The 24,551-nt window shown below is 40.7% G+C and overlaps 1 protein-coding gene across 1 annotated transcript in view; it reads left to right on the top strand.

Moving 5' to 3' along the window:
* Positions 1–24,551, top strand: part of PCCA (propionyl-CoA carboxylase subunit alpha) — a 384,189-nt gene that overhangs the window by 181,559 nt on the left and 178,079 nt on the right. Inside the window, exons 15-16 of the mRNA XM_034758211.1 lie at positions 2,826–2,894; positions 3,926–4,001. Of these exons, the coding sequence (XP_034614102.1) occupies positions 2,826–2,894; positions 3,926–4,001 (145 nt within the window). The remainder of the gene's footprint in view (positions 1–2,825; positions 2,895–3,925; positions 4,002–24,551) is intronic.

Below are 24,551 nucleotides of genomic sequence, written 5' to 3'. Positions count from 1 at the left end.
GGGATGATTTAGTTGGGGTTGGACTAGATGACCTCCTGAGGTCTCTTCCAACCCTAATCTTCTATGATTCTATGTTTTTCCTAGAGCACCTAACATTATAATATAGTAATATACAATCGCACCACTATACTACACCACTGGAACTGTTTGGGCTATGAAAGGATCTTGACTTGTATAATCCCTGTAGTATTCTTTTTAAATACTGAGAAAAGGAAAAACATTAAGTAAAAGTAATGCTAATAAGGATTACAATAAGTATTACTATTAGCTATCAAGATAAACACACTAGAGCAAGGATCTTTAAAATAAAGGTTTCTGTTATATCCAGTTTTGCACACTATAGTTTACAGGATCACCTATTGTTATCAGCCCCCGATATACCTAAGCACAACAGAGAATTGAAAATGGTAAAATTATTTCCTTTCTGCTATCAGTTTGTCATTTTTATATAGCTTTTCTGTGTTTATTTTATGAAGAATAAATTTTAGAAGGAATGAAAGCTTTTATTATATACAAACTGGCCCCAGGTACTTTTTTTCATAATTTTATGAAATTATAAAGCAAATTTTCAAGAACCTTTTTTTAGTTCCTTGTTTTTCAGTATATTTGAATTTTTAAATTAAATTTAGTGTGGATATACCCAAGTACATTACGTATAAGTTTGTGTATACAGTATATACAGTGGAAGCATTGTTTAGTGCACTAAGCATGTAATGGGGAGCCAGGAAGTTCTGATTTCTAATCCTGGTTCTTCCACTAACAGCCGATCGCTGAACTTCTTTTGGCCAAAATCAGCACTGGCATAAACAGTGCCTACTCCTATTTACAGTTGCATCTGCTTATTTCACATCTGAATTTGGCCTTTCTTTATATGTTTTCTCATTGTAAAATTGGGATAATAATATTTGTATACCTCACAGAGATGTTGTGAGGATTAATTACTTTACATTTGTTTGTTGCTTTGGACATGAAAAGTGCTATATAAATGCCATGTATTATTAGAATATGTACACAGGTATGCTACATGTTGTATATGTGTATGTATTGTGCCGTACAAGAAGCAATATGCTGCCTCTAGGGAACAGTCTTGACTGGCAGTGGGATGGACTAGATATCTTACTAGTTCTTTCTTATCTCTGTGCATGGATGTATTCATTCATGTATGTATGTATGTACCTGTACAGAGAGGAAGGATGCCTTAATAGTTATAAGAATGGGAATCAGGAAATCTGAATTTCCTGCTATATATTTCCTTTGTGACCTTGCCCTTCCTCATCATCTGTAAAATGGGGATGATAATGCCATTTACCTCACAGTTCTGTTGTAGGGCTAACTAATTGTTTATAAAGCATCTTGATTTCTTATAATGAAGGTGCTGTTGAACTGCAAATACAAATATATTACGTGTATATTAATAAATATTCAATTAAAGTGTTTAAAAAAGAAAATGATCATTAAACCCATGTTAGGATGTAGTTGTCATTGAAGAAAGAGAATAAAGCTGCTGGGATATCTTTTAGGTTATTTGGATAATAAAGTCATCATCCTGTCCTCATGTGGATTCTTTAGACAAGAGGTTCTACATGTGGTCCCTTGGTAATTGCTTAAATTAAAATATTAAAGGCCTAACAGCCGTTGTGTTGACCTTTTTTTGCCTTGCTGCAATCAGATGAGCTGCTGTTTATTAGAAAGATTCCTTCCCACAGGTGGAGATTTAAGTGAGTTTCTAGGTCCCACTTGCCACCCCCTTTACAATGTAAAATATCAAAGCCCTGGTGGTTTCAGCAACTTCAATTGGATTCCTCTGTCCTTAAGATCACTGGGATGCATTTATCAGTCTTGAATTACTTTGATTAAAAAAACACTAAAGTGCTTTAGATTCCAGAGTTCAACAGCAACAATTTAATAAATATTTATTTCCCAGAAATTGCTCATTTTAAAAGTTTTATATGGCTAACCTCAATGTCTCACTGGTGAAATCAAACTGAGAGATGAAAACAAGAATCAGCAATATACTAACTGACTTGTTGGCTGGTTAACAGCAATCAGTTTCTTCAAAAGAAATTTTTGAACTTGTGCTATTTTTTCCCTATGAAAATTGCGGAATCAGAGCTTTAATTGGGGCTGTGTCCTTACAAAGCAAAGCCATGGAAAAAGCTGTGTAAACATTAAACACCCAGGGGTACAGCAGCAACAGAAAAAAAAATGTTTTACAGTCGAGAGGGTGAGGCAGAAAAGGAAAGTGTTACAGACATGAAAGCTACAAGACTAGTATTCCTATAGAGCTGATAAGCAGAGCTCCAAAGTTCCTGCTGAATGAGCCTTAGTTGTGTCCCCACTGGAGCCCTCAGAAGGGCTATAGTGGGACACAAGGGATGTGATTACATACATACTCAGAAAAGATGCGATTACAAGGGGCATCTTTCATGCCAGGTGTCAGTTGGTGAATAATTACAAGTGTATTTTATTGCAGTAATTAAGTCAGCATTGGTTGCATTGAGAGTTCAGATTTAGAGTTGTATAAACCACTATAAATTGATAGAGTGATCAAAACCCAAATCTGGTTGCTCTGGATTTTACAAGAAAAAAGTGACTTTGGCTAACAGTTTGCATTCATGTTTTTTTTAAGAGGAGAGTAATTCATAGGTATTTTTCCCACAAGGGGGAAGTGGGAGGGGATTTTCTAGCCCTTGGTGAAAAGAATATTTTATCTTCTCATGAAACTTGTTAGGTTTAAAAGTATGAGATGTATGTCCTCTATGAGGTCAAAACTTGGTTTTTGTTCCACTGTGAAATTATATTTGCTCCTTTTTTATTTTTTGAAGGTACGTGTTGACAGTGGCATACAAGAAGGAAGTGATATTAGCATTTATTATGATCCCATGATCTCAAAAGTAAGTTGATATTTTTTTAACGTTTTAATATATGAAATACTAGTTTTAGATACAAAATTTTTAAATGAGAGATTTTTTAGTAATGAGCCAATATTTCAAAGCTGCTGGATGTGATGTGCATAAAGGAAACATGAGAGAAAAGAGGCTATATTGAAAATGAAGCTTAATCTGGAAGAAAATTTACAAATATGTCTGATCTCACATGGTGTCAAGTATCAGGGGGTAGCCGTGTTAGTCTGTATCTACAGAAACAACAAGGAGTCTGGTGGCACCTTAAAGACTAACAGATTTATTTGGGCATAAGCTTTCATGGGTAAAAACCTATACATCTGAAGAAGTGAGGTTTTTACCCACGAAAGCTTATGCCCAAATAAATCTGTTAGTCTTTAAGGTGCCACCAGACTCCTTGTTGTTTCTGATCTCACAGAAATTAATTCACCCTTTTACTTGTTTTTTATTGTTCTTGTTATGTTTTCTGATTCCTAAAGGTATTTTAAACTACGGCCTGCAGTCTCACAGACTTATGCCATGTCAATCTAACTTTGTTTGATTTTTCTGTGAAATTAGAGGGCCGTAATTCCTGATAAAAAATGTTAAATAGGAGTTAAAGTTTGAGGGTACATTCCAGTTATTTAAGGGTAAAATTGCTACAAGGACTTTATAGTTAGTGTTTTAAAACGCCAAGAATTAAACTTACAAGAAAACAAAATCTTAAGAAATACAAAAATTCACAGTCAGAGTTCCTGATGTTTAATCGAATTTTTTGTGTGACTCTAAGAAGAAGAGAGAGCCAGATATAGATATGCTTAACTCATATAAAGAAAAAAACCTGTATCTGGATGCCAGAGGGTTGAGAGGCCTCTCTCTTGTTTTGGGGAAGTGCTCCAGTAGACAGACAGTAAAATGTGCAAAATGATTTCTGTAAATGGAATATCTAAACATATGATCTGTGAAGTTTTTTTAAAGAAAATTATATCATTTCAGAAGTTAAAACTGAATTTTTATAGCTGACTAAATACCTTTGTTTTTAGCTAATTACATATGGCTCTGATAGAGCTGAAGCATTGCAAAGAATGGAAGAGGCTCTGGACAATTATGTAATTCGAGGTAACTACGGAAATTTGGGTTCCTAGTGTGGTAGGCTGGCATCTATTTCAAGAAAACAGCTTGAAAATGTAGTAATTAGCAAATTGAGTAAAGTTCCTGCTTATTAAGTGCAAATTAAACCAAGAAAAGCTTGTGTTAATTAAGCTGAGAAGATACATCAAATCTAAAGAGACTTCATTTTTTCCTGCAGCATTTTTGTTTAAAGTAATTAGTTAAATAATTTAATTAAATTACTTTCAAAAACTGATAAGAGCTCTCGCAAACTCATGGTAGATCCTGCATTTATTACCCTGTGAAATTCAAAGGCAACTATATTGTAATCATGCATAGTACTTTAGTAGATCTACTGTGTTCTTATAGTACCACAAACCTGTGTGTTGAGTTTTTTCATTCTAAAGGGTTGTGTTAGCACTGGGGGAATACCATGGCATACAAATTTGGACAATGTTTAGAACCCGAGATGATGATGATAAACCTCTCTTTCAGCTCTCTTCCCAGGCCTACCTGTGAGAATCAGATGTTTTTCTTAAGCTCTTTATAGAACATGGATGAGTCTGCCATAATGAATCTTGACTCTTTCCCCCTTTAAGCTCCGGAGAAGGTCTTTGTTTCTCCTCTGAGTTCAAAGGAGAATACAGGGAGAAACAGTGTCTTGGGGGGAATTTTGTTCCACTCTCCATCCCCTGAAGGCCGCCAGAGAGAGAGAGGCTATGTGGGGGAGAGCCACCAGAATGATGGCTTAGGTTACCTTTTTGGGGATGTGGCTGAGAAAAGGAGTTAACGTGCACAATGTCCTTTTTAGTTCTTCGAGCAGTGTCCCTATGGACATCGGTGATGCCTATCTGTAAGTGGGCCAATAAAAAATATGACGTTCTGGTTATGGAGACAGAATTACTTTTCTCCCATCCTTCCCCAACCTCATCGTCATCGACGTGGTAAACTCCTGGGGCTGTCCGTACCAAATGAGATCCACCCCTGTGATAGGGTTTGGAAGTGCTTGGAACTCTTCGGGAGGAAAACCTATTCCTCGGCCATGCTACAGTTTTGAATAGCAAATTATCGAGCCTTAATGACAAAATATGACTGTCAGTTATTCAGAACTTAACAGCTTTATTGATCAGCTTCCAGAGTCGCAGAATGACCAGTTCAAAGCTATCATCCAGGAAGGACAGCTAGTAGCCAAAACAGTGCTACAGTCTGCCCTCGATGCAGCCAATACAGCGGCTCGGTCCATCTCCACGGTGATGGTTATGTGACATGCATCATGGTTACACCTTTTGGACTTCCCTAAAGAGGTGCAGTCGACTGTCAAAGACCTTCCTTTTGAAGGCACTAAGCACTTTGCAGAGAAGATGGACGCCTCTCTGCATACCCTTGAAGGTTCGAGGGCCACTCTCTGCTCATTAGTGATGTACACACCTGGACAAAACAGAAATTTAGTCCACAGTCCCAACACAATCACACACCTCTCAATATCCGACTCAGCACTTTTATGAACCTCAGAGACCATCCACCTCCAAACACCAATTGTGACATGTTGATCAAGGTGTCGATAGACAACTCCCCTCAAAAGCTACAGCTGACCAGTGTCTCCATCCCATTTGGCTACTGTCTCGTCATGATCTGCAGCACCTGGGAATGCATAACATCAGACCAATGGGTTTTGGAAATTGTTCACAAAGGGTATTCCATCCACTTTACCTCCCTCCCCTGCCCACAACACCTTCCCTGTTCCTCTTCTGGGATCCTTCTCAAGAGAGTACACTCGAGACAAGAAATAGATTGCCTCCTTCGGTTAGGAGCCATAGAACCAGTATCTCAACATCTGAGGCAAAGGTTTTTACTCTCGCTATTTCCTAATACCCAAGAGAAAGGGAGGTTGGAGACCCATACTAGACCTCAGAGTGCTCAACAAGTTTGTTAAAGGTCAAAAATTCAAGATGGTCACTCTAGCAATGATTATTCCAGCATTAGAACGTGGAGACTGGTTTTCAGCCCATAACCTTCAGGATGCCTATTTCCTCAGATTTACCCTAGGACAAAACCACTACCAATACAGAGTACTCCTCTTTGGGCTATCATCAGCTCCAGGAGTATTCTCCAAGGTTGCCTCAATAGTGGCTGCTCACTTACACTCCCGGGGGATCATGATCTACCCCTACCTGGACAATTGTCTCCTCAGAGCCCGGATCTTCAAAGAGGCTCGCCAGGTTACCAAAACCGCAATAGACTTATTCACGGAACTGGGCCTGCAGATCAATGCCTAGAAATCAACTCATCTGTAGTACAATGCTTGGAATTCATAAGAGTCGACCTCCGCTCATTACAGGCCAAAGCACTCCTACCTCAGCACAGGTTCCTCTCTTTGGCCACACTCATAGACACTGTACAAAACAGCCCCCAAATATCAGCCAGATATATCAACTCTTGGGGAATATGGCAGTGGTCACAGCGGTAGTACCAATGCCTGGCTTCACATGTGATGTCTCCAGATGTGGTTCAGTTCAGCTTACAGACCAAACAGAGGGGACTGGTATTTGGCCCCCAGCAGCACATCATCTGTTAATTACCTAATACTGTGTTCCACAAAATATTTAAAAATAAAACAAAAAAAATCTGGTACTTGGGTTTTTGGGTGCCATGAGCAATATACTTCATATTAATGATATATCCTGTCATTTATAATACACCTCTACCCCGATATAATGCTGTCCTCAGGAGCCAAAAAATCTTACCACGTTATAGGTGAAACCATGCTATATTGAACTTGCTTTGATCTGCCTGAACGTGCAGCCCCACCCCCCTGGAGCGCTGCTTTACTGCGTTATATCCGAATTCGTGTTATATCGGGTCACGTTATATCGGGGTAGAGGTGTACATCACGTCACGTAATGCTCGTGTGAGTCAGTTTTTAGCATGAACCAACATAGCACAGCATGATGTCATGGTGGTGTACATTAAATTTAGGGTTTAAATGGAAGTCAGCAGATATTTTTGCATTGAGTACTTATTATTCACATAGCTAGTGCATAATCTGTAATGAAACCAGTAGGCAGAAATAAAGGATATAATATAAAGCAAGTGGTATGCATCAGCTGCTGAAAATCCTGGTTTGCAGGTCTATCCAAATTCTTTTTGATAATGGTGCAAATGTTTAATAGACACACACTGATTCTTTTTAGCCTATATGTGTGGCTATAACCCAGCAAAAACCAGGACATTTAAATTTCCGTCTGACGTCATGTAAATGATCACACCCAAACAGTCTGTAATAAACCAATGCCAGTGCCAGAACACTTTGATGGTGACTGTCCATAAATTAGTAACCTACGTGTAAAGTTCACTAAATGAAACATGATCAGACCTAACTACCTAGTAGCAGACATTTTAGTTAAAAGTTTCTGAGCTCAAGTTTAGAGTTTGTGTTTCTGACGTCTCCCTTCTTTACAGGTTTACTCAGTTCCCATAAGAAAAAGACATGACAAAAGCAGAACTAAGGGGAAAAAATCAGTTTTATTTATCTACAGTATGTGAGGAAAAATGCTAATTACTTCTACATGTCACATCAGGATGGGATGCAGAAATAGTTTATTGACACCTTAAATGGCTGCTTCTTGGAGTAGCTAGTCTTAGAACCCCGAAGAGAGTCAATTCTTGATTTAATCCTAAGTGGAGTATAGGATCTGGTCCAAGAGGTGAATATAGCTGAACTGCTTAGTAATAGTGACCATAACATAATAAAATCTAACATCCCTGTGGGGGAGGGAATAACTAAAGCAGCCTACTACAGTAGCATTTAATTTCATAAAGGGGAACTACACCTAGGGAGGTGGTGGAATCTCCTTCCTTAGAGGTTTTTAAGGTCAGGCTTGACAAAGCCCTGGCTGGGATGATTTAGTTGGGAATTGGTCCTGGTTTGAGCAGGAGGTTGGACTAGATGATCTCCTGAGGTCCCTTCCAACCCTGATATTCTATGATTCTATGATACACAAAAATGAGGAATTTAGGTAAACAGAAATTAAAAGGTACAGCACCAAAAGTGAAATCCCTGCAAGATGCATGGAAACTTTTTAAAGACACCATAATAAAGGCTCAATTTAAATGTATACTTCAAATAAAAAAAACATAGTAAGAAGAACAAAAAAGTGCCACCGTGGCTAAACAACAAAGTAAAAGAAGCAGTTAGAGGAAAAAGGCATCCTCTAAAAAGTGGAAGTTAAATCCTATTGAGAAACTAGAAAGAAGCATAAACTCTGGCAAGTGAAATGTAAACATATAAGAGGAAGGCCAAAAAATAATTTGAACAACAGCGAGCCAAAGACTCAAAAAGTAACAGCAATTTTTTTTAAGTACATCAGAAGCAGGAAACCTGCTAGATAACCTGTGGGGCCACTGTACGATCAAGATGCTAAAGGAGCACTCAAGGAGCACACAGTTCTTTGAGGGGACAACAAGCATGTGGACAAGGGGGATCCAGTGGATATAGTGTACTTAGACTTTCAGAAAGCCTTTGAAAAAGTACCTCACCAAAGGCTCTTAAGGAAAGTAAGCTGTTGTGGGATAAGAGGGAAGGTCCTCTCATGGACATAGTTAAAAGATAGGAAACAAAGGGAAGGAATAAATTGTCAGTTTTCAGAATGGAGGGAGGTAAATAGTGGTGTCTGTCCCCCAGGGGCCTGTACTGGGACCAGTACTGTTCAACATATTCATAAATGATCTGGAAAAGGGGGGAAACTGAAGTGGCAAAATTTGCAGATGATACAAAACTACTCAAGATCGTTAAGTCCAAACAGATGGCAAAGAGCTTCAAAGGAATCTCTCAAAACTGGATGACTGTGCAACAAAATTGCAGATGAAATTCAATGTTGATAAATGCAAAGTAATGCACATTGGAAAACATAATCCCAACTATACATATAAAATGATGGGGTCTAAATTAGCTGTTACCACTCAAGAAAGAGATGTTGGAGTCATTGTGGGTAGTTCTCGGAAAACATCTGGTCAGTGTGCAGCAGCAGTCAAAAAATCTAACAGACTGTTGGGCATTATTAAGAAAGGGATAGATAATAAGGCAGAAAATATATTGTCTCTATAAATCCATGGTATGCCCACATCTTAAATACTGCATACAGATGTAGTTGCCCCATCTCAAAAAAGATATATTGGAATTGGAAAAGGTTCAGAAAAGGGCAACAAAAATGAGTAGGGGTATGGAACGGCTTCCATAGGAGGAGAGATTAATAAGATAGTCTTTTCAGCTTGGAAAAGAGATGACTAAGGGGGGGAGGTGATAGAGGTCTATAAAATCATGACTGGTATGTAGATTAGGAAATGTTATACTCTTTCTCATAACACAAGAACTAGGGGTCACCAAATAAAATTAATAGGCATCAGGTTTAAAACAAACAAGAGGAAGTATTGTAGTGAAGGCCAAGACTATAACGGGTTTCAAAAAAGAACTAGATAAGTTCATGGAGGATAGATTCATCAATGGCTATTAGCCAGGATGGGCAGGGATGCAAAACCATGCTCTGTAGTGTCCGGATCCTCTGTTTGCCAGAAGCTGGGAATGGGCAACGGGATGGATTACTTAATGATTACCTGTTCTGTTCATTCCCTCTGAAGCACCTAGCATTGGCCATGGGTGGAAACAGGATACTGGGCTAGATAGACCATTGGTCTGACCCACTCCTTTAAGTGCCTCAGCTCAACCGCAAAACAGCAATATTACAGCAAAACTTGAGACATTTAGAAAAGTAATGGATTTGAAATCCTCTTCCATTGAAGGGTCCATTCCCTAGTACTGTGTTCCTCTGTTATCTGATCTCCAATACTCAGAGGTTTGAAGAAGAAAACTTCCGAGAAGCTGTTTCATCCTTGCTCCTCTAGAATCTGTTCTTGTGAGCCCATTTTTCCCATGTGATAACTGGAAATTCTAGTGCTTCAGGAGATCTGATGGCTTGACAACTTTCTAGCTTTCTCTCTACAGTTTCAACATATAAATCACTCTACTAGAGAGAGAGGAGGAGAGAGAGATCTAGAACATTTCCCTTTCCATTTTCCTCTGCTTTCCCTGTGACTTCTCTTTCAGAGAAAGAAGAAACTAGTAATTCCTGGGCTACCTGAGAGCCCCTTGCACTAACTCCTTTACAGAAAAGCAAGCAAAGAAAATAGAAATTTAGGTGAAATCCTAGCCCCATCAAAGTCAATGGGGGGTTATTCCACTTACTTCAATAAGACCAAGATTTCACCCCTTATGAATTTTCCTGGATCATTTATTTCTTTTGCCTCATTAACCCACCTCCTCAACTTCGAATTCTCTGTCAGTTTTCAGCACAAATTTAAAACTGTATAAAGGTTGTTACTTTCTTTTGTTTAGATACAAACAAAATGCATTACACGAGAAGTTAGAAATTTGATATTATTTATAAGAGAGAATCCATGACCTCCACTTTAAACTTTTTAATCTTCTGGTGGGAGAAGTGTTTATGCAGTTGTGTAAAATGCCTGTATTTTGTAAACTAAAGGAGGCACATTTCCTTCCCAGGTATACTAGATGCTTTAAGCAAATATGTATTTAAAATTTAACATGCAGGCATTTAAAAAATATGACAGGTTTCAGAGTAGCAGCCGTGTTAGTCTGTATCCGCAAAAAGAAGAACAGGAGTACTTGTGGCACCTTAGAGACTAACAAATTTATTAGAGCATAAGCTTTCGTGGACTACAGCCCACTTCTTCGGATGCATATAGAATGGAACATATATTGAGGAGATATATATACACACATACAGAGAGCATAAACAGGTGGGAGTTGTCTTACCAACTCTGAGAGGCCAATTAATTAAGAGAAAAAAAACTTTTGAAGTGATAATCAAGCTAGCCCAGTACAGACAGTTAAGAAGTGTGAGAATACTTACAAGGGGAGATAGATTCAATGTTTGTAATGGCTCAGCCATTCCCAGTCCTTATGAATAATAAATTTGTTAGTCTCTAAGGTGCCACAAGTACTCCTGTTCTTTTTTTAAAAAATATGAAATTCTCTTAACTGGCTGACAAAGGATTTGATGGGAATCAGGCTATGCTTATTTGATAAAGATGTTGTCTCATGACAGAAGTGAATGCCATACTAAGGTACATCCTTCAGAGTTCTCCTTTCACAAATATGTTTACACTCATAAGAGTCACACTAATCCCAGTCAGTATCGCTTCAACGTAATAATCTTTTTTTAACACTGCTTTATGAAAATCTGACTTGATCATCTATGTTTTCAGTAGAATTTAAAATTCTTATTCTACAGATCTGTGAAGAAGATAATAATTTGAATTACAAGTAATAAGCACAATGTTATTTTGTACAGAATTCCCATACAGAAAACGGAACATTTGCCCAGAAATAGATTGATACGAGGATCCAAAATTTAGCTTTTTACTCAGTTGGCTGGCACAAATGGGAAACGTGATGCTGACTCTTCCAACTCTCTGAAGGGTGAACAATGATTTGTAAATCCACTTTGTGGACGTGGATAGCTCTCTGAAGTAGTCCTAGCTGCTGTGACTGTCCTCAGGCTTTAGGGCTCTGTCACAGTGAGGTTTCAAAGTAAGGAAGGATGAAGGCACTGTTGTGTGCCCTGTCAGTCAGGAGCAATTCTGAGTAGGGAAGGTTAAGGGATATAAAGCAGGGTTAAGGGTAAAATGCATTGTGCCGTGAAACTCTGCCATCTGTAACCTGGATCTGGTTACTGACCTGGAAGGGCCCCAATGTGGTCAGTAAGCTACACAAGAACAACAAAATAGCACTTGTATATTGAACACCTGAAAACCCAACATGCAGTTTTTATGTTTTGCCAGTGTGCACTACACAGATAATTTAGATGCCATGATGTTGTGTACTGTAAGCATAGTGCTTAAATAGTTTGTGAAATCTTGTGGGGGTTTTTCTTTCATTGTAAAAGTCAAATTTCACAATATTCCAGGGATGTGAAATAATAGTCTTCATTGAGTCTGCTGGCATGAGTGATATTTTAGATTGTGCTACAGACGTGGTATGTGGTTCAAAGCAAATAACTTTGGTCCCCATTTAGCAAAACACTTAAAATGTGCTTAAATTAAGCACGTGCTTAAGACCAGTTGGCTAGGCACTGCCCCATATATGTAGTGTGTTTGAGTCCTGTTTTCTCTATTAAATATAAGTCTTACTATGTCACTTTTGTATTATAATATAACAAAGTCAGAATCTAAAGGCTTATCTATGTGAGAAAAATAGGCACTAGTGTAACTGCATCAAATTTTTTACAGTGATAAATGCCTGGTATAAATTCACTGTACCACTGTAAAATGAGAGTTACACTAGTGCAACTTTATCCAGTAGATGACTGGAGTAAACTCTGCTGATGTAAACCCTGCTTTATATCAGTGTGGTGTATGTTTAGTGGGGATTTACACAAGTGCAAACACCTTGACATGGTTACACAGCCCTTATTTCTCTCATAAATAGGCCCTTATTATTACATTAATAACAAACACTGACTCATAAGGTTTATATTTAATAAGGAAAATGAGCATTATACACACCACATCTAGAGCATAGCCTGATGTTGCATCTAATGTTATGTGATGGCACCTAGCCAGTTGGACATAAGCACATAAAATCATAGAAATGTAGGGCTGTATGGGACCTTGAGAAGCCAGCAATTCCAGCCCCCTGCACTGAGGCATGACTAAGTATACCTAGATCATCCCTGACCGGTATTTGTCCAATCTGGTCTTAAAAACCTTGAATGTTGGGGATTCCACAATCTCCTAGGAAGCTATTCCAGAGCTTAAATACTCTAATAGTTAGAAAGTTTATCCTAATATTTATCCTAAATCTCCCTTACTTCAGAATAAACCCATTACTTCTTGTCCTACCTTTAGTATACATGGACAACAGTTGATCACCGTCTTCTTTATAATAGCCCATAACATAGGTTATCAGGTTGCCGGTCAGTCTTCTTTTCTCAATACTAAACATGCCAAGTTTTTTTTTTTTTTAAAACCTTTCTCATAGGTTAGGTTTTCTAAACCTTTTATCATTTTTGTTGCTGTCCTCTGTACTCTCTAATTTGTCCACCTCTTTCCTAATGTCTGGCAACCAGAACTGGACATGGGACATTTATCCAGGTCTTAAATACAACACTCCTGTTAACACACCCCAGAAGAATATTAGTCTTTTTCGCAACTGTATCACATTGTTGACTGATACCGAATTTGTGCTCCCCTATAATCTCCAGATTCTTTTCAGAAGTACTACTACCAAGGCAGTTATTTCCAATTTTGTAATTGTGCATTTGATTTTTCCTTCCTAAGTAGAATAATTTTCCCTTTTCTTTATTGAATTTCATCTTGTTGAATTCAGACCAATTCTCCAATTTGTCAAGGTTGTGTTGAATTCTAATCCTGTCCTCCACAGTGCTTGCAACCCTTTCTAGTTTGGTGTCATCTGGTGTCAAATTTTATTTGCACTCTACTCCATCATCCAAGTCATTAATGAAAATAATGAATAGTACTGGACCCAGGATTGACCATGAGGGACCCCACTAGATGCATCCTCCAAGTTTGACAGTGAACCACTAATAACTTCTCTTTGAGTATGAACTTTCAATCAGTTGTGCACTCACCGTATAGTAATTTCATCTAGACCAGTGGTTTTCAATTTTTTTTTTTCTGGGGACCCAAGTTGAAGAAAATTGTTGATGCCCACAACCCAATGGAGCTGGGGATGAGGGGTTTGGGGAGTGGGAGGGGCTCAGGGCTGGGGCAGAGAGTTGGGATGTGGGGGTGAGGGCTGCGGGTGGGGCCAGGAATGAGGGGTACAGGGTGTGAGAGGGGGCTCTGGACCTGGGCAGGCGGTTGGGGTGTGGGAGGGGGTCAGGGCTCTGGGCTGGGGGTGTAGGCTCTGGGGTGGGGGCTGGGGATGAGGGCTTTGGGGTGGAGGAAGGGATTCCAGGTTTGGGAAGGCTCAGGGCTGGGGCAGGGGATTGGGGCATGGGGTTGGGGTGGACTTACCTCTGGTGACTCCTGGTCAATGGCGCAGCTGGGGTGCAAAGGCAGGCGTCCTGCCACTGCAGACTGCACTGCGCCCCAGAAGTGGCCAGGAGCAGGTCCGGCTCCTAGTTGGAGGCGTGCAAGCGGCTTCGTGTGACTCTCCCCGCAGGCCCCATCCCCCACCCCCGTTCCCATTGGCCAGTTTCTGGCCAATGGGAGTGTGGACCCGGTGCTTGGGGCAGGGGCAGCGTAGAAACTGGACCTGCTGTTGGCTGCTTCTGTGACGCAGCGCGGTTTTGAAACAGGTAGGCACTAGCCTGCCTTAGCTGGGCAGCACCGCTGATGGGACTTTTAACGTCACAGTTGGCAGTGCTGACCAGAGCGAACCAGTGCCTGACATGCCGCGACCCAGTACTGGGTTGTGACCCGAAGTTTGAAAAATGCTGATGCATTTCCCTAGTTTGCTTATGAGAATCTCATGTTGGACTGTGTCAAAAGCCTTACTAAAATCAATATATATCACATCTACTGTTTCCTTCCATCCACTAGGCAAGTAACCCTGCCAAAGAAGAAAATTTAATTGCTTTGGATGACTTGTTCTTGACAAATCCATCCTGGCTGTTTCTTATAACTCTGTTATCCTCTAGGTGCTTACAAATTGATTGTTTAATAATTTGTTCCAGTACCTTTTTCAGTTACTGAAGTTAAGCTGATTAGTCTGTAATTCCCTGGGTTCTCCTTGTTCCACCTTTTAAAGATAGATACTATGTTTGTCCTCCTCTACTATGTCACCCATCCTCTAGCAGTTCTCAAAGATAATTTTGAACAGTTCTGAAATTGCTTCAGCTAGTTCCTCAAGTATCATAGGATGAATTTTGGCCTAAATTTTTCCCAAATTTTCTTTAACCAGTTCTTTCTCTGTTTTGGCTTGCATTCCTTCCCCCTTGTTAGTATTAGTTGAGTTGAGTACCTGGTTGCCTTTAACCTTTTTAGTGAAGACTGAAGCAAAATAAGCATTGAACACCTTAGCCTTTTTGATGTCATCAGTTATTAGCTCTCCTTCCTCACTCAGTAGAGGACCTATACTTTCCTTCATCTTCGCTAGCTCCTAAGGTTATTTAAAGAACCTCTTCTGATTGCCTCTTATGTCCGGTTTCTGCCTTAGTCTTTCTGATTTTGTCCATACATGCTTGCGCTATTCTTTTGTACTCTTCCTTAGCAAATTATTCATGGTTCCAATTTTTGTAGGATTCCTTTTTGTTTTTCTGTTCATGTTGGGCTGGCACACATTTCTCTCACATAGAACCTAGCTCCTTAAATTTGGGAATTCCTGCCTTGTTTTCTTAATTTTGCAGTATTAATCTTTCATGAGTATTCTTTTTGGTATTTAAATATTTATATTTGATGTTTATTCTTGTTTGTAATCTTACCAAGATTAAAAAGATCTTACCTCTGAGAAAAAGTTGGTATGGTGAAAGAGATAAAAATAAAAATGGATAGGAAAGTAATAAGAAAAAGCATTAGTAAGATAACAATAAGCCCAAATATTAGCCTGTAGGGCACCAGGTTTAGCTTAGGGCAAAGTCCTAAAATGTAATGAGTTTACAGGACTCGCTGTATTCTTTGGGAGACACTAGTTTCTATTTGAAAAGCAACACAGATTTTGGCACAGTTTTGCACAGCAGAAAATCTTTGCCCTGTATTTATTTAAGACTGAGTATTCATGGATACCAAACTGTCTCTCATCTCTAGAGAGAGTGATGCCTAATGGGATCATTTCAAAAAGCTTGTTTATACTGTAATCATCTGAACTGCATTGACACATACAGAACTTCAGTTTCTAGCTTTGCTGGCCCTTCACTTGAACTTGTTAATGTTTTAAACAAAAACGGTGCAGAAGAAATATGTAGTTCCATCTTGTTAACTCTCTGGCATTTACATCCCAATATTAAAAATAAAATATCTTGTTTTTTGTTCTAACATAGTCTACACATTTTTTATTTAAAATGTTAATGCTAAGTTTTTCATTTCTGATTTATTAAACCAGTATTACATCAGAATGGAAACTACTTTGTAATCTCCAAAATGGGGCTTGCATATGGTAGTGTCTCACACCATGAAGTCACCTCCCATCTGAATGGCAGCCACAAGTAGTAGAAGGCTCAGGATAAATTTTCAGAACAGCGAAAGCTGTACTTTGCACTCCTTTAAAACAAAAAAAAACAAAAAAAACAAAACAAAAAAAACGCTGCTTGGATCTATACATAATTTTATATTAATAAATTGTGCTTTATACAAATTGTCTGTTTCTCTTTATGTAATAAACTGCACAGCCTAAGGGGGAAATTTTTAGACTTATATCGTGTTTTAGGTGAACATCTCCAGGTAAAATCCATTTGAGTCTTTGAAAATTTCCATTTAAATGTGCAAGAATCACACTGTTTTCCAAACAAAAGCGTTCACTCATTCATGGGGGGTGGGATGGAGTGACTGGTTAACAGCCCAGGGGACTGCAAATGGATGGCTCAGGGACTGCTAATGGAATATGGAGCCTTTCACCACTTCTGTGTCACTAGTTCAAAGCAGGCAAAGGTTGGCAAGGACTTTTAGTACTACAATTTTAATGGCTGCTTGATGACCTTTATGAAATTAGTGGTCTCAGTCCAGTTCCTAGTGGATAGGTATCCACCAGGAACAAAACCCACCCTTATAGTGTCATTCATTACAATCTCAGTACAGAATCTAGGGATTGAAATGGCATGGTGACTGAACCACTTTGCCCCCCAGAGATAGTTCCTCCAAGTCAGGTTAAAGGCATATTGGAGTGGGGTGAGGAAGCTTACTGTGCTGCTTCTTGTTGTGTACCTGTTCTGTGATCAGATAGAAGACTTCGTTTGCCAGTGCTGCCAATCCAACATCTTTCATAAGCATTAAATTTATTTCAAAGACGTATAGTAAAATTAGCTTGTTTGCTAGGAAAAATCAGTTTCTTCTTCCAGCAGTGTCCCTATGGGTGCTCCACTGCAGGTGTGCTTGCATCCCTGCGCGGCTAATCAGAGAACTTCAGTAGCAGTGTCCATTGGAACACAGCACGCACGGGTTAACCCTCCTCAGTTCCTTCTTAACCGCCCCTGGCTAGCAGTCCGTTAAGACTATTGTCTTAATCTACTTAACTCTAGTTAGTCACGCTGTAATTCGCCTCCTGCAGCAAGTACTCTTCTCTCCGTTAAGTCAGGGAAGAAGGGCTCGCAGAGGGCAGCTGAAGCACTTCAAAGACGTACTGAAAATACCCCTTAAAAAGGGAGGCATCAACCCAACAAACTGGGAGGACTCGGCACGGAACAGAACACAGTGGTTCCACACCATACACCAAGGCACAGCTCACTTTGAGGAGAACAGACATGCTCATGAGACAGAGAAGCAACAAAGGAGGAAAGAAAGGGCACAACAGTCCAGCCAACAACTGTCTCCTCCAAGTTTACAGCTGTCACTTCTGTGGGAAAATCTCCAGGGCATGAATTGGGCTCCTCAGCCACTTGAAAACCCACCAATGAACCCCTTTGGCAGACATCATCCTGGCATTGAGGGATAGCCAAAGAAGAAGGATAGTTAGTTAGTCTCCTAGTTCTAGTTGTAGTTTTCCCCCTTTCTTTATTCTAGCTTTTAAAAAAAACCCTTTTGTTTTTCTTCCTGCCTTTTTCCTCCCCAAACAGGGAACCTTTCCCCAAATGGGGTATGTCTGGTTCACTGGGCTTCAAGAAGACGATCCCGAGCACAAATAAGCACTCTCAGTGCATTCGCTGCCTCGGGGAAGGCCACATACAACAGAAGAGTGGTCTTTGCCAACAGCTCTGGCCTAGATCCCACAAAGACAGAGAGGTCCACCAGAAGATTATCTTCATGGAGATAGCTCTCTGACCCCAGTCATCTGGTAGACATGAGTCTTCCACACAGACTTCTACATCTAAGTTCTGAAGGTTGAAGAAACGGTTGCAGACCACTCTCACAAATCTTCTAATAAGAGAGAGGGAAGCCCCCCTAGTGAGCCCCGAAATAGCAGCAAGAAATCACCATCTTGCTTGGTATCTTTGGCACCACTGCCACCGAGGCCATCTCAGTCGACACCCAACGCTCATGGAAACTGACAGTAACTGGTACCTCTGACAGGGCCACAGGCCTGATGGGCTCAGGTGTCAAGTCATTGGCACCGAAGGACAGGAGTAAGCACTCCGCTAAAAAGACGCTTCTGCTACACGAGCCTGCATCGGTACTGCTGGCATTGGCTCAGCTGACACAAAAGTGACTGGTGTAGACAAGATCCCTGTCCCCGCTGGCACTGCAATGGATGATGAGACATCGGTACAGGCAGAACTCTGCCATTCAAGAGACCTCCACATGCCGGAAATAGCGGAGTCCCCTCCTCTTGGTACTGAGACCTGTGCACTGAGCCTCTATCTCCGTCATGCCATGCCCCTCCGGTATCTAGCGAGCGTTCAGACAGCGAGCCTGAGGCGGTAGTGTATTGTAGTATTGGTGACTTGGTGAACCTCCCAGAGAGATTGGGCTCTGAGAAGGCAATCGTCCATGTATGGGTAAATCATTATCCCTTGAGAGTGTAAATGAGCAGCCACCACTGAGAGCACCTTGTACAATACCCTCCGGGTCGATGATAGTCCTAAGGGAAACGCTCTGTATCAGTAGTTGTCATGAATCTGAGAAATTGTCTGTGAGTCAGTAGAATCAAGATGTGAAAATAGGCATCCTCAACACAATGCACTTACCTGCAGAAATGGCCCAGGTTTCAGATTTGGTGCACATCCCAACAAATCTCCCCAGCATCCGTGACTTTTCAACATATCCTAGACTATGCTTTAACCCATAAACAGGATGGACTATCTCTAAGCTCTCTCAGGGTTTACCTAGTGGGTATTACAGCCTTTCACCAACCTGTAGAGGGGTACTCAGTGCTGTCACACCCAACTACAAAAAGTTTCCTCAAGAGTATAGTGAACTTTGTCCCACAACCTCGACATCCTACCCCCACATTTAACCTTGCACTGAAAGGACTGACTAGACCCCCACTTTGAACCCATGGGCACCTGTTCCCTAATGTACCTATCCATGAAAATGGCCTTCCTGGTAGCCATTACCTTGGCCAAGTGAATAGGAGAGAGTACAGGTCTGATGGCACATCCTCCATACACTATATTTTTTCCAGACAAGGTTACACTAAGACCGCATCCAAAATTCATCCCTAAGGTAACCTCTCACTTTCACTTGAATCAGTTAATTTACCTTCCAATCTTCTACCCCAAGCTTCGCCAAGACAACAGGGAGGATATATTGCATACCCTGGGTATCAGGAGAGCCCTGGCCTTCTACCTGGACAGGAAAAAGGCCTTCAGGTAGTCCCCATGACTTTTCCTCTCCATGGTGGAAAGATCCAAGGGCTCAGCAGTATCAGCCCAAAGACTTTCCAAGTGAATCTCGATTTGTATCAGACATTGTTACCAAGTTCGTAATGTGACCACTCCAGATGCCATTTGTACACACTCCACAAGGTCAGTCTCCTCATCCATTGTCCTCCTTAAGGCTGTCCCTATCTCAAAGGTCTGTAGAGCGGCGATGTAGTTGTCAGTCCACGCTTTCGCAGAACACTATGCAATCACGGGGTACTGTGCCTCCGATGCCATCTTCAGCTCCATGGTGCTGTCTTTTGTAACAGACCCACCTCTGAAGTTCTGATGCTTCAGAAGGGGAACTGCTCAGGAGTCCCCTACAGTGGAGCACCCAAGGGACACTACTCGAAGAAGTTACTCACCTTGTTCAGTAATGATGGTTCTTTGAGATGTGTGTCCCTGTGGGTGACCCACAACCCACCCTCTTCCCCTCTACTTCGGAGTTCTTGTCAATGACTCTGGTGGAGAAGGAACTGAGCAGGGTTAGCCCGTGCACACTGGCTAGCCTCATGGCACAGCATGAGAAGAGACAGCACATGTGCAGGCCTAATGGACACTGCTAGTGAAGTTCTCCAATCAGCAGCGCAAGAACCAAGCAAACCTACACTGGCGTACTCATAAGAGGGCACATCTCAAAGAACCATTGTTACTGCACAAGGTGAGTAATTTCTTACTTTACATAGTTAAGCTGAGATTTGGGAATTGGGTTTCCAGATTCCTTAGGGTGGCTTTGAACACTTCAGCATTAAATTTTATTCCAAACATCCAAGCTGCATAATTACTGTGCAGGCCTTTTTGAAGTTATGCTTTCAGATAGTTTCGTGGCTTCGCTCCATATATGTATAAGGGGTAGCTCTTGATCAGCCTTGAAATGTCTCCTGCTTCCTCAGTGTATATAGAACATATGTACTGGATGATTATTGTTAGGAACTTTATTGAATGCTGACTTATGCTCAGTGCCTGCATAGTACATGGAGTAAGACACCTCCTGTAACTAGCTGTACAGAGAAGGATGCAGGTTGGGGTTTCACTGGAAGCTGGTAAGCATTTGGTCAACTCTCTGTTTCCCAAACTTGCCCCTACTTACTCCTGTCTACAACCATACTCCACTTGGTGATGAACAGATCCTCAACCCACAATGTGTCTTTGTTGTCTCTTTATCTAGGGTTAAACTAGGCATGGCTTTGAACAGATTTTCTTCTGAGGGGTACAGGAAACAGCGATGATGTGTCTGCGAAGGGTGTACTAGCTAGTACTGCTGGAAGAGTTTCAGTCTCAAGAATGATTGTTTGGGCATGGCAGGAGTGTTCCCATGGTCCTTTCACACTCTGTGTGTCTGCTAGTGCCATCACGGCAGCACAGAGGGGAATGCATGCCAGAGTTCTTTAGTGGCATAACAGGTGTCGTTATTCTACCAGTTCCTGCTCCCAGTGCCCCTGAAGGGATTATAGTTCACATAGGCATAGGCCAGGATTTATAAAAAAGGTGACTAAAGTTAGACTCTTAAATAAGTGGTCTGGTTGGTCTAAAAGTGCTGAACACCCAGAAGCTCCCATTGACTTCAGTGGGCACTTCTGAGTTCTGAGCACTTTTGAAAATCTGCCCACTAACTCAGGTGCTTAAATATGGATTTAGGAACCTAAATTGAACATCTTGGCCATAATGTGTGTCTCTACCATTGATGTAGCAATGGTACCTCTTACCCCAGCCTTTTTAGGAGTCTTAGTGGAATTCTTAGATTATAATCTCTTTAGAGGAGGGTCCCTCTTCCTCTCTGCCCTGAGCAGATCTGAGCACACTGTCTGTACGCCATAAGTAAAGTAAAATGGTGAAATTGGAGATGATCTATTTTTTTGTCTCTTTAAAATAGGCTTCCTTCATTTGCATCTACATATTGTTTTAACTTCAATGTAAACTGCTGTTTGCTTTTTAAATCAATTATAATATTTGTAACACCATTACCTTTGAGGCACCAGTCAGTTTACAGTGCTATTTAATATGTAGTGGAAGAGTACAACTACTGTACACTGAAATAAGAAATCCTAGAATCCACTAGCCAAGTATCAAGACTGAAAGTGGGACTCACTGAAATAATACTCAGTTCAATTACTGGAACACAAAACCTGTCCTCTATTTTCTACATTAGATATCTACACTATTACTTTTGATGGGTCCATGCTCTTCCATTGACAAGTAATCTGCATTTAGAATCTGGACTTGTAGCCTTCTGAGTGACCAATGGTCTAACAGCAACATGTTTTTGTCCACTGATCTTTCAGTATAGATGTCACTGATGACAAGCTTCCTTGAGTTCAAACATAGATTTGTCTCGAGTTGCTACAATTCTAGTTTTATCCAATGATTGCTGAAGGAAAATTTTATGTCCCTCAATATTAAGAATGACTATTCACTTCTATGGGGGGATTTGGAGTTGGAGTGGCTCAACATTAGCATCTATTGTTTTTTTTTTAATATATGTTAATTGTTCACCTTTCTATACTTGACTTATCTTGCAGCCCTTTTGTGTCTGTTGGATTTTGACCAAACTACCTTTGTAATTTGTTTCAGAGTAGCAGCTGTGTTAGTCTGTATCCGCAAAAAGAACAGGAGTACTTGTGGCACCTTAGAGACTAACAAATTTATTAGAGCATAAGTCCACGAAAGCTTATGCTCTAATAAATTTGTTAGTCTCTAAGGTGCCACAAGTACTCCTGTTCTTCTTTTTGTAATTTGTAATCTTCAGAGATGTAAGGGTGTTTTCTTTAAATAGCTGAAGCATGCTATTAGGTACGATAGGATTTCTTTTACTAATATTTAAGCAGATGCTATTTGATTCTCGGCTCCCCACCCACTTATGATTGTTTTATCTTTGTAGTTTGTTTTGTTATGTTTAATAATCTGTTCACTGAACAAAATATTTAAAACCTAGCATGATGTTCTGGAAAGTTTTTTGTAGTGTATTTCCATCTCTGTGAATTGTGTTTAAAATGATTGTTTAATTAAAATGGGCACCTTTTTGTGGAAAAGCGAGAATCGATTATTTCAGTAGTCAAGTAGGGGTCTGATTAGGTCAGTTTCTTGTACCAACAAGAGTCAACACTTTTTTTGTGCTCTCTGTTGATTCATGTAAAGCAAGAAAGTAAAATTAACAGTACCTCTGAAGCTCTGTCATTATTTCGCTGAAGAAATCATGTTATTTTTATTGTGCTGTGGAGGGAGTAGTGCAGCAGAGTATTCTGTGGAAAAGTGGGAAGAGCACACGGAAGGAAATAACAAGACTAAAAGCGGGCAAAAACATGGAGTGGAGGGAAAAGTAAGGCAGCCATTAGGGAACAGTAGTGGAGGAGGAAATCAACAAGAAGAGACCGAAAGAGGAGACAGGATAGAGTGTGATAGGATAAACAGGCCGAGAGAAGAGCGACATTTCAAAAGAAAAATGGATACAAAAAGACTGAACCAAGAGATGCTTATGGTGAATGTATGAGAGGAGAGCCACCCAAGTGCGTTCCCAGGGGGCCTGGGCAGGTTTGTACTCAGGTGGCTAGCCTGAGCTGCCGCCTGTGCAACATCCAGCTATGCTGCTAGCGCATATTTATCTGCCTGCTCTGGGAAGCACTCTCCCAGCTGCAGTGTAGACATACTCATAGCATATATGTGGAGACAGGGAAGAGTAGGAGGAAAAGCTCTTATGCCTCAGTTTACACAACTGTAAAATAGGGATAATGATTACCTCCTTTGTAAATTGTTTTGAGATCTATGGATGAGAAGTGCTATCTAGAAATTAGATGTTGTTATGATGGAGGAAGGGTACAGCATACATGGTGCTGGAGGTAGGCCTGGACTTTCTGGAAATAAAGCAGACAAACTTTCATTTAAATTAGTATTGTATAGTCATAAATCCCCTGGCTTTGCTGGGTAGAATGGCTTACCCAATATTAGTTAATTAGTTAAAATACACCTAACTATACATAATAAATTACTGAATGAGACAGTGTGGGTATGGTAAAATCTTTTATTGGATCAACTTCTTTTGGTGAAAGAGAAAAGCTTTTGAGCTACACACAGCTCTTCTTCAGGCCCTGGGAAGGGTACTTAGAATGTCACAGCTAAATACCATGTGGAACAGATTTCTTTAGCATAAGTAATTATCTATATTCTAAGAGACCATTCAAGGTAAAATGTCCTATTTAACACTCTGCAGTCATAGGACAAAAAAGGAGGGTGTTTCTGGGTTACAGACTGTTGTGATAAGCCATAAATCCAGTGTCTTTATTAAGACCATGAGTTTTAATGTCTAGCAAAGTTATGAATTTAAGTTTCCAGGCTCGTTTTTTGAAGGTGTTACGCAGGTTTCCTTTGAGGACAAGGATTGAGAGGTCAGATATGGAGTGATCGTTATGGGAAATGTGTTTCGTCTTCGAGTGGACTGCTTGGGGAAGTTTATCGCCTGCTTCTTCCTCGAGATACATCCTTCCTGCAGCGACACCAATGGTACTACCTCTGGAACAGCAATGAGCTTTCTCCTCATTGGGAGACTCCAAACCACCAACGAATCTTTGTTTCCTTACCCTACATATCCTCCGCCACCCAAAAGACACACACCAGCTTGGGACCAACCTCCACATTTAGGTCAGAGAGGCTAGCACATCATGCCTTGGGAGCCTCCATGTGCTTCCCCCCTTCGACCTTTTCTACTGGCTACCTTGGGGGGCCCTGGGACCAGTACACCCCTGCAGAGTTGGTCACATCTCCTAAGGAGTCACTCCTTGCCTTTCCTCAAAGGAGACACTCTGATTTCCCCCCCCCCCCCCCCAGATTCTTCCGAGGAGGAAGATCAAAAAGCAAGAAGGAGTGAGATTCATTTCCCTGTGTGTAGAAGCAGTCAGCTTGTGAAGCTGACGTGTCCACAACCAACTCACCTTATCAGCAGCCTACCTTCCTGGAAAACACATACTTTCTAATAGTAGGAAGGATTCCACTAGACAATGTTATCTGGCTAGGTGGAGACCCGCCCTCCTGCCCCTTATGATAGACCCATACCATTTGGGAACAGCAGAGTAGCAGAAGG

The sequence above is a fragment of the Trachemys scripta genome, chromosome 1 (genome assembly GCF_013100865.1).
Source record: "Trachemys scripta elegans isolate TJP31775 chromosome 1, CAS_Tse_1.0, whole genome shotgun sequence".
Classification (NCBI taxonomy): Eukaryota; Metazoa; Chordata; order Testudines; family Emydidae; genus Trachemys; species Trachemys scripta.
This window is presented reverse-complemented; position numbering and strand designations above follow the sequence as displayed.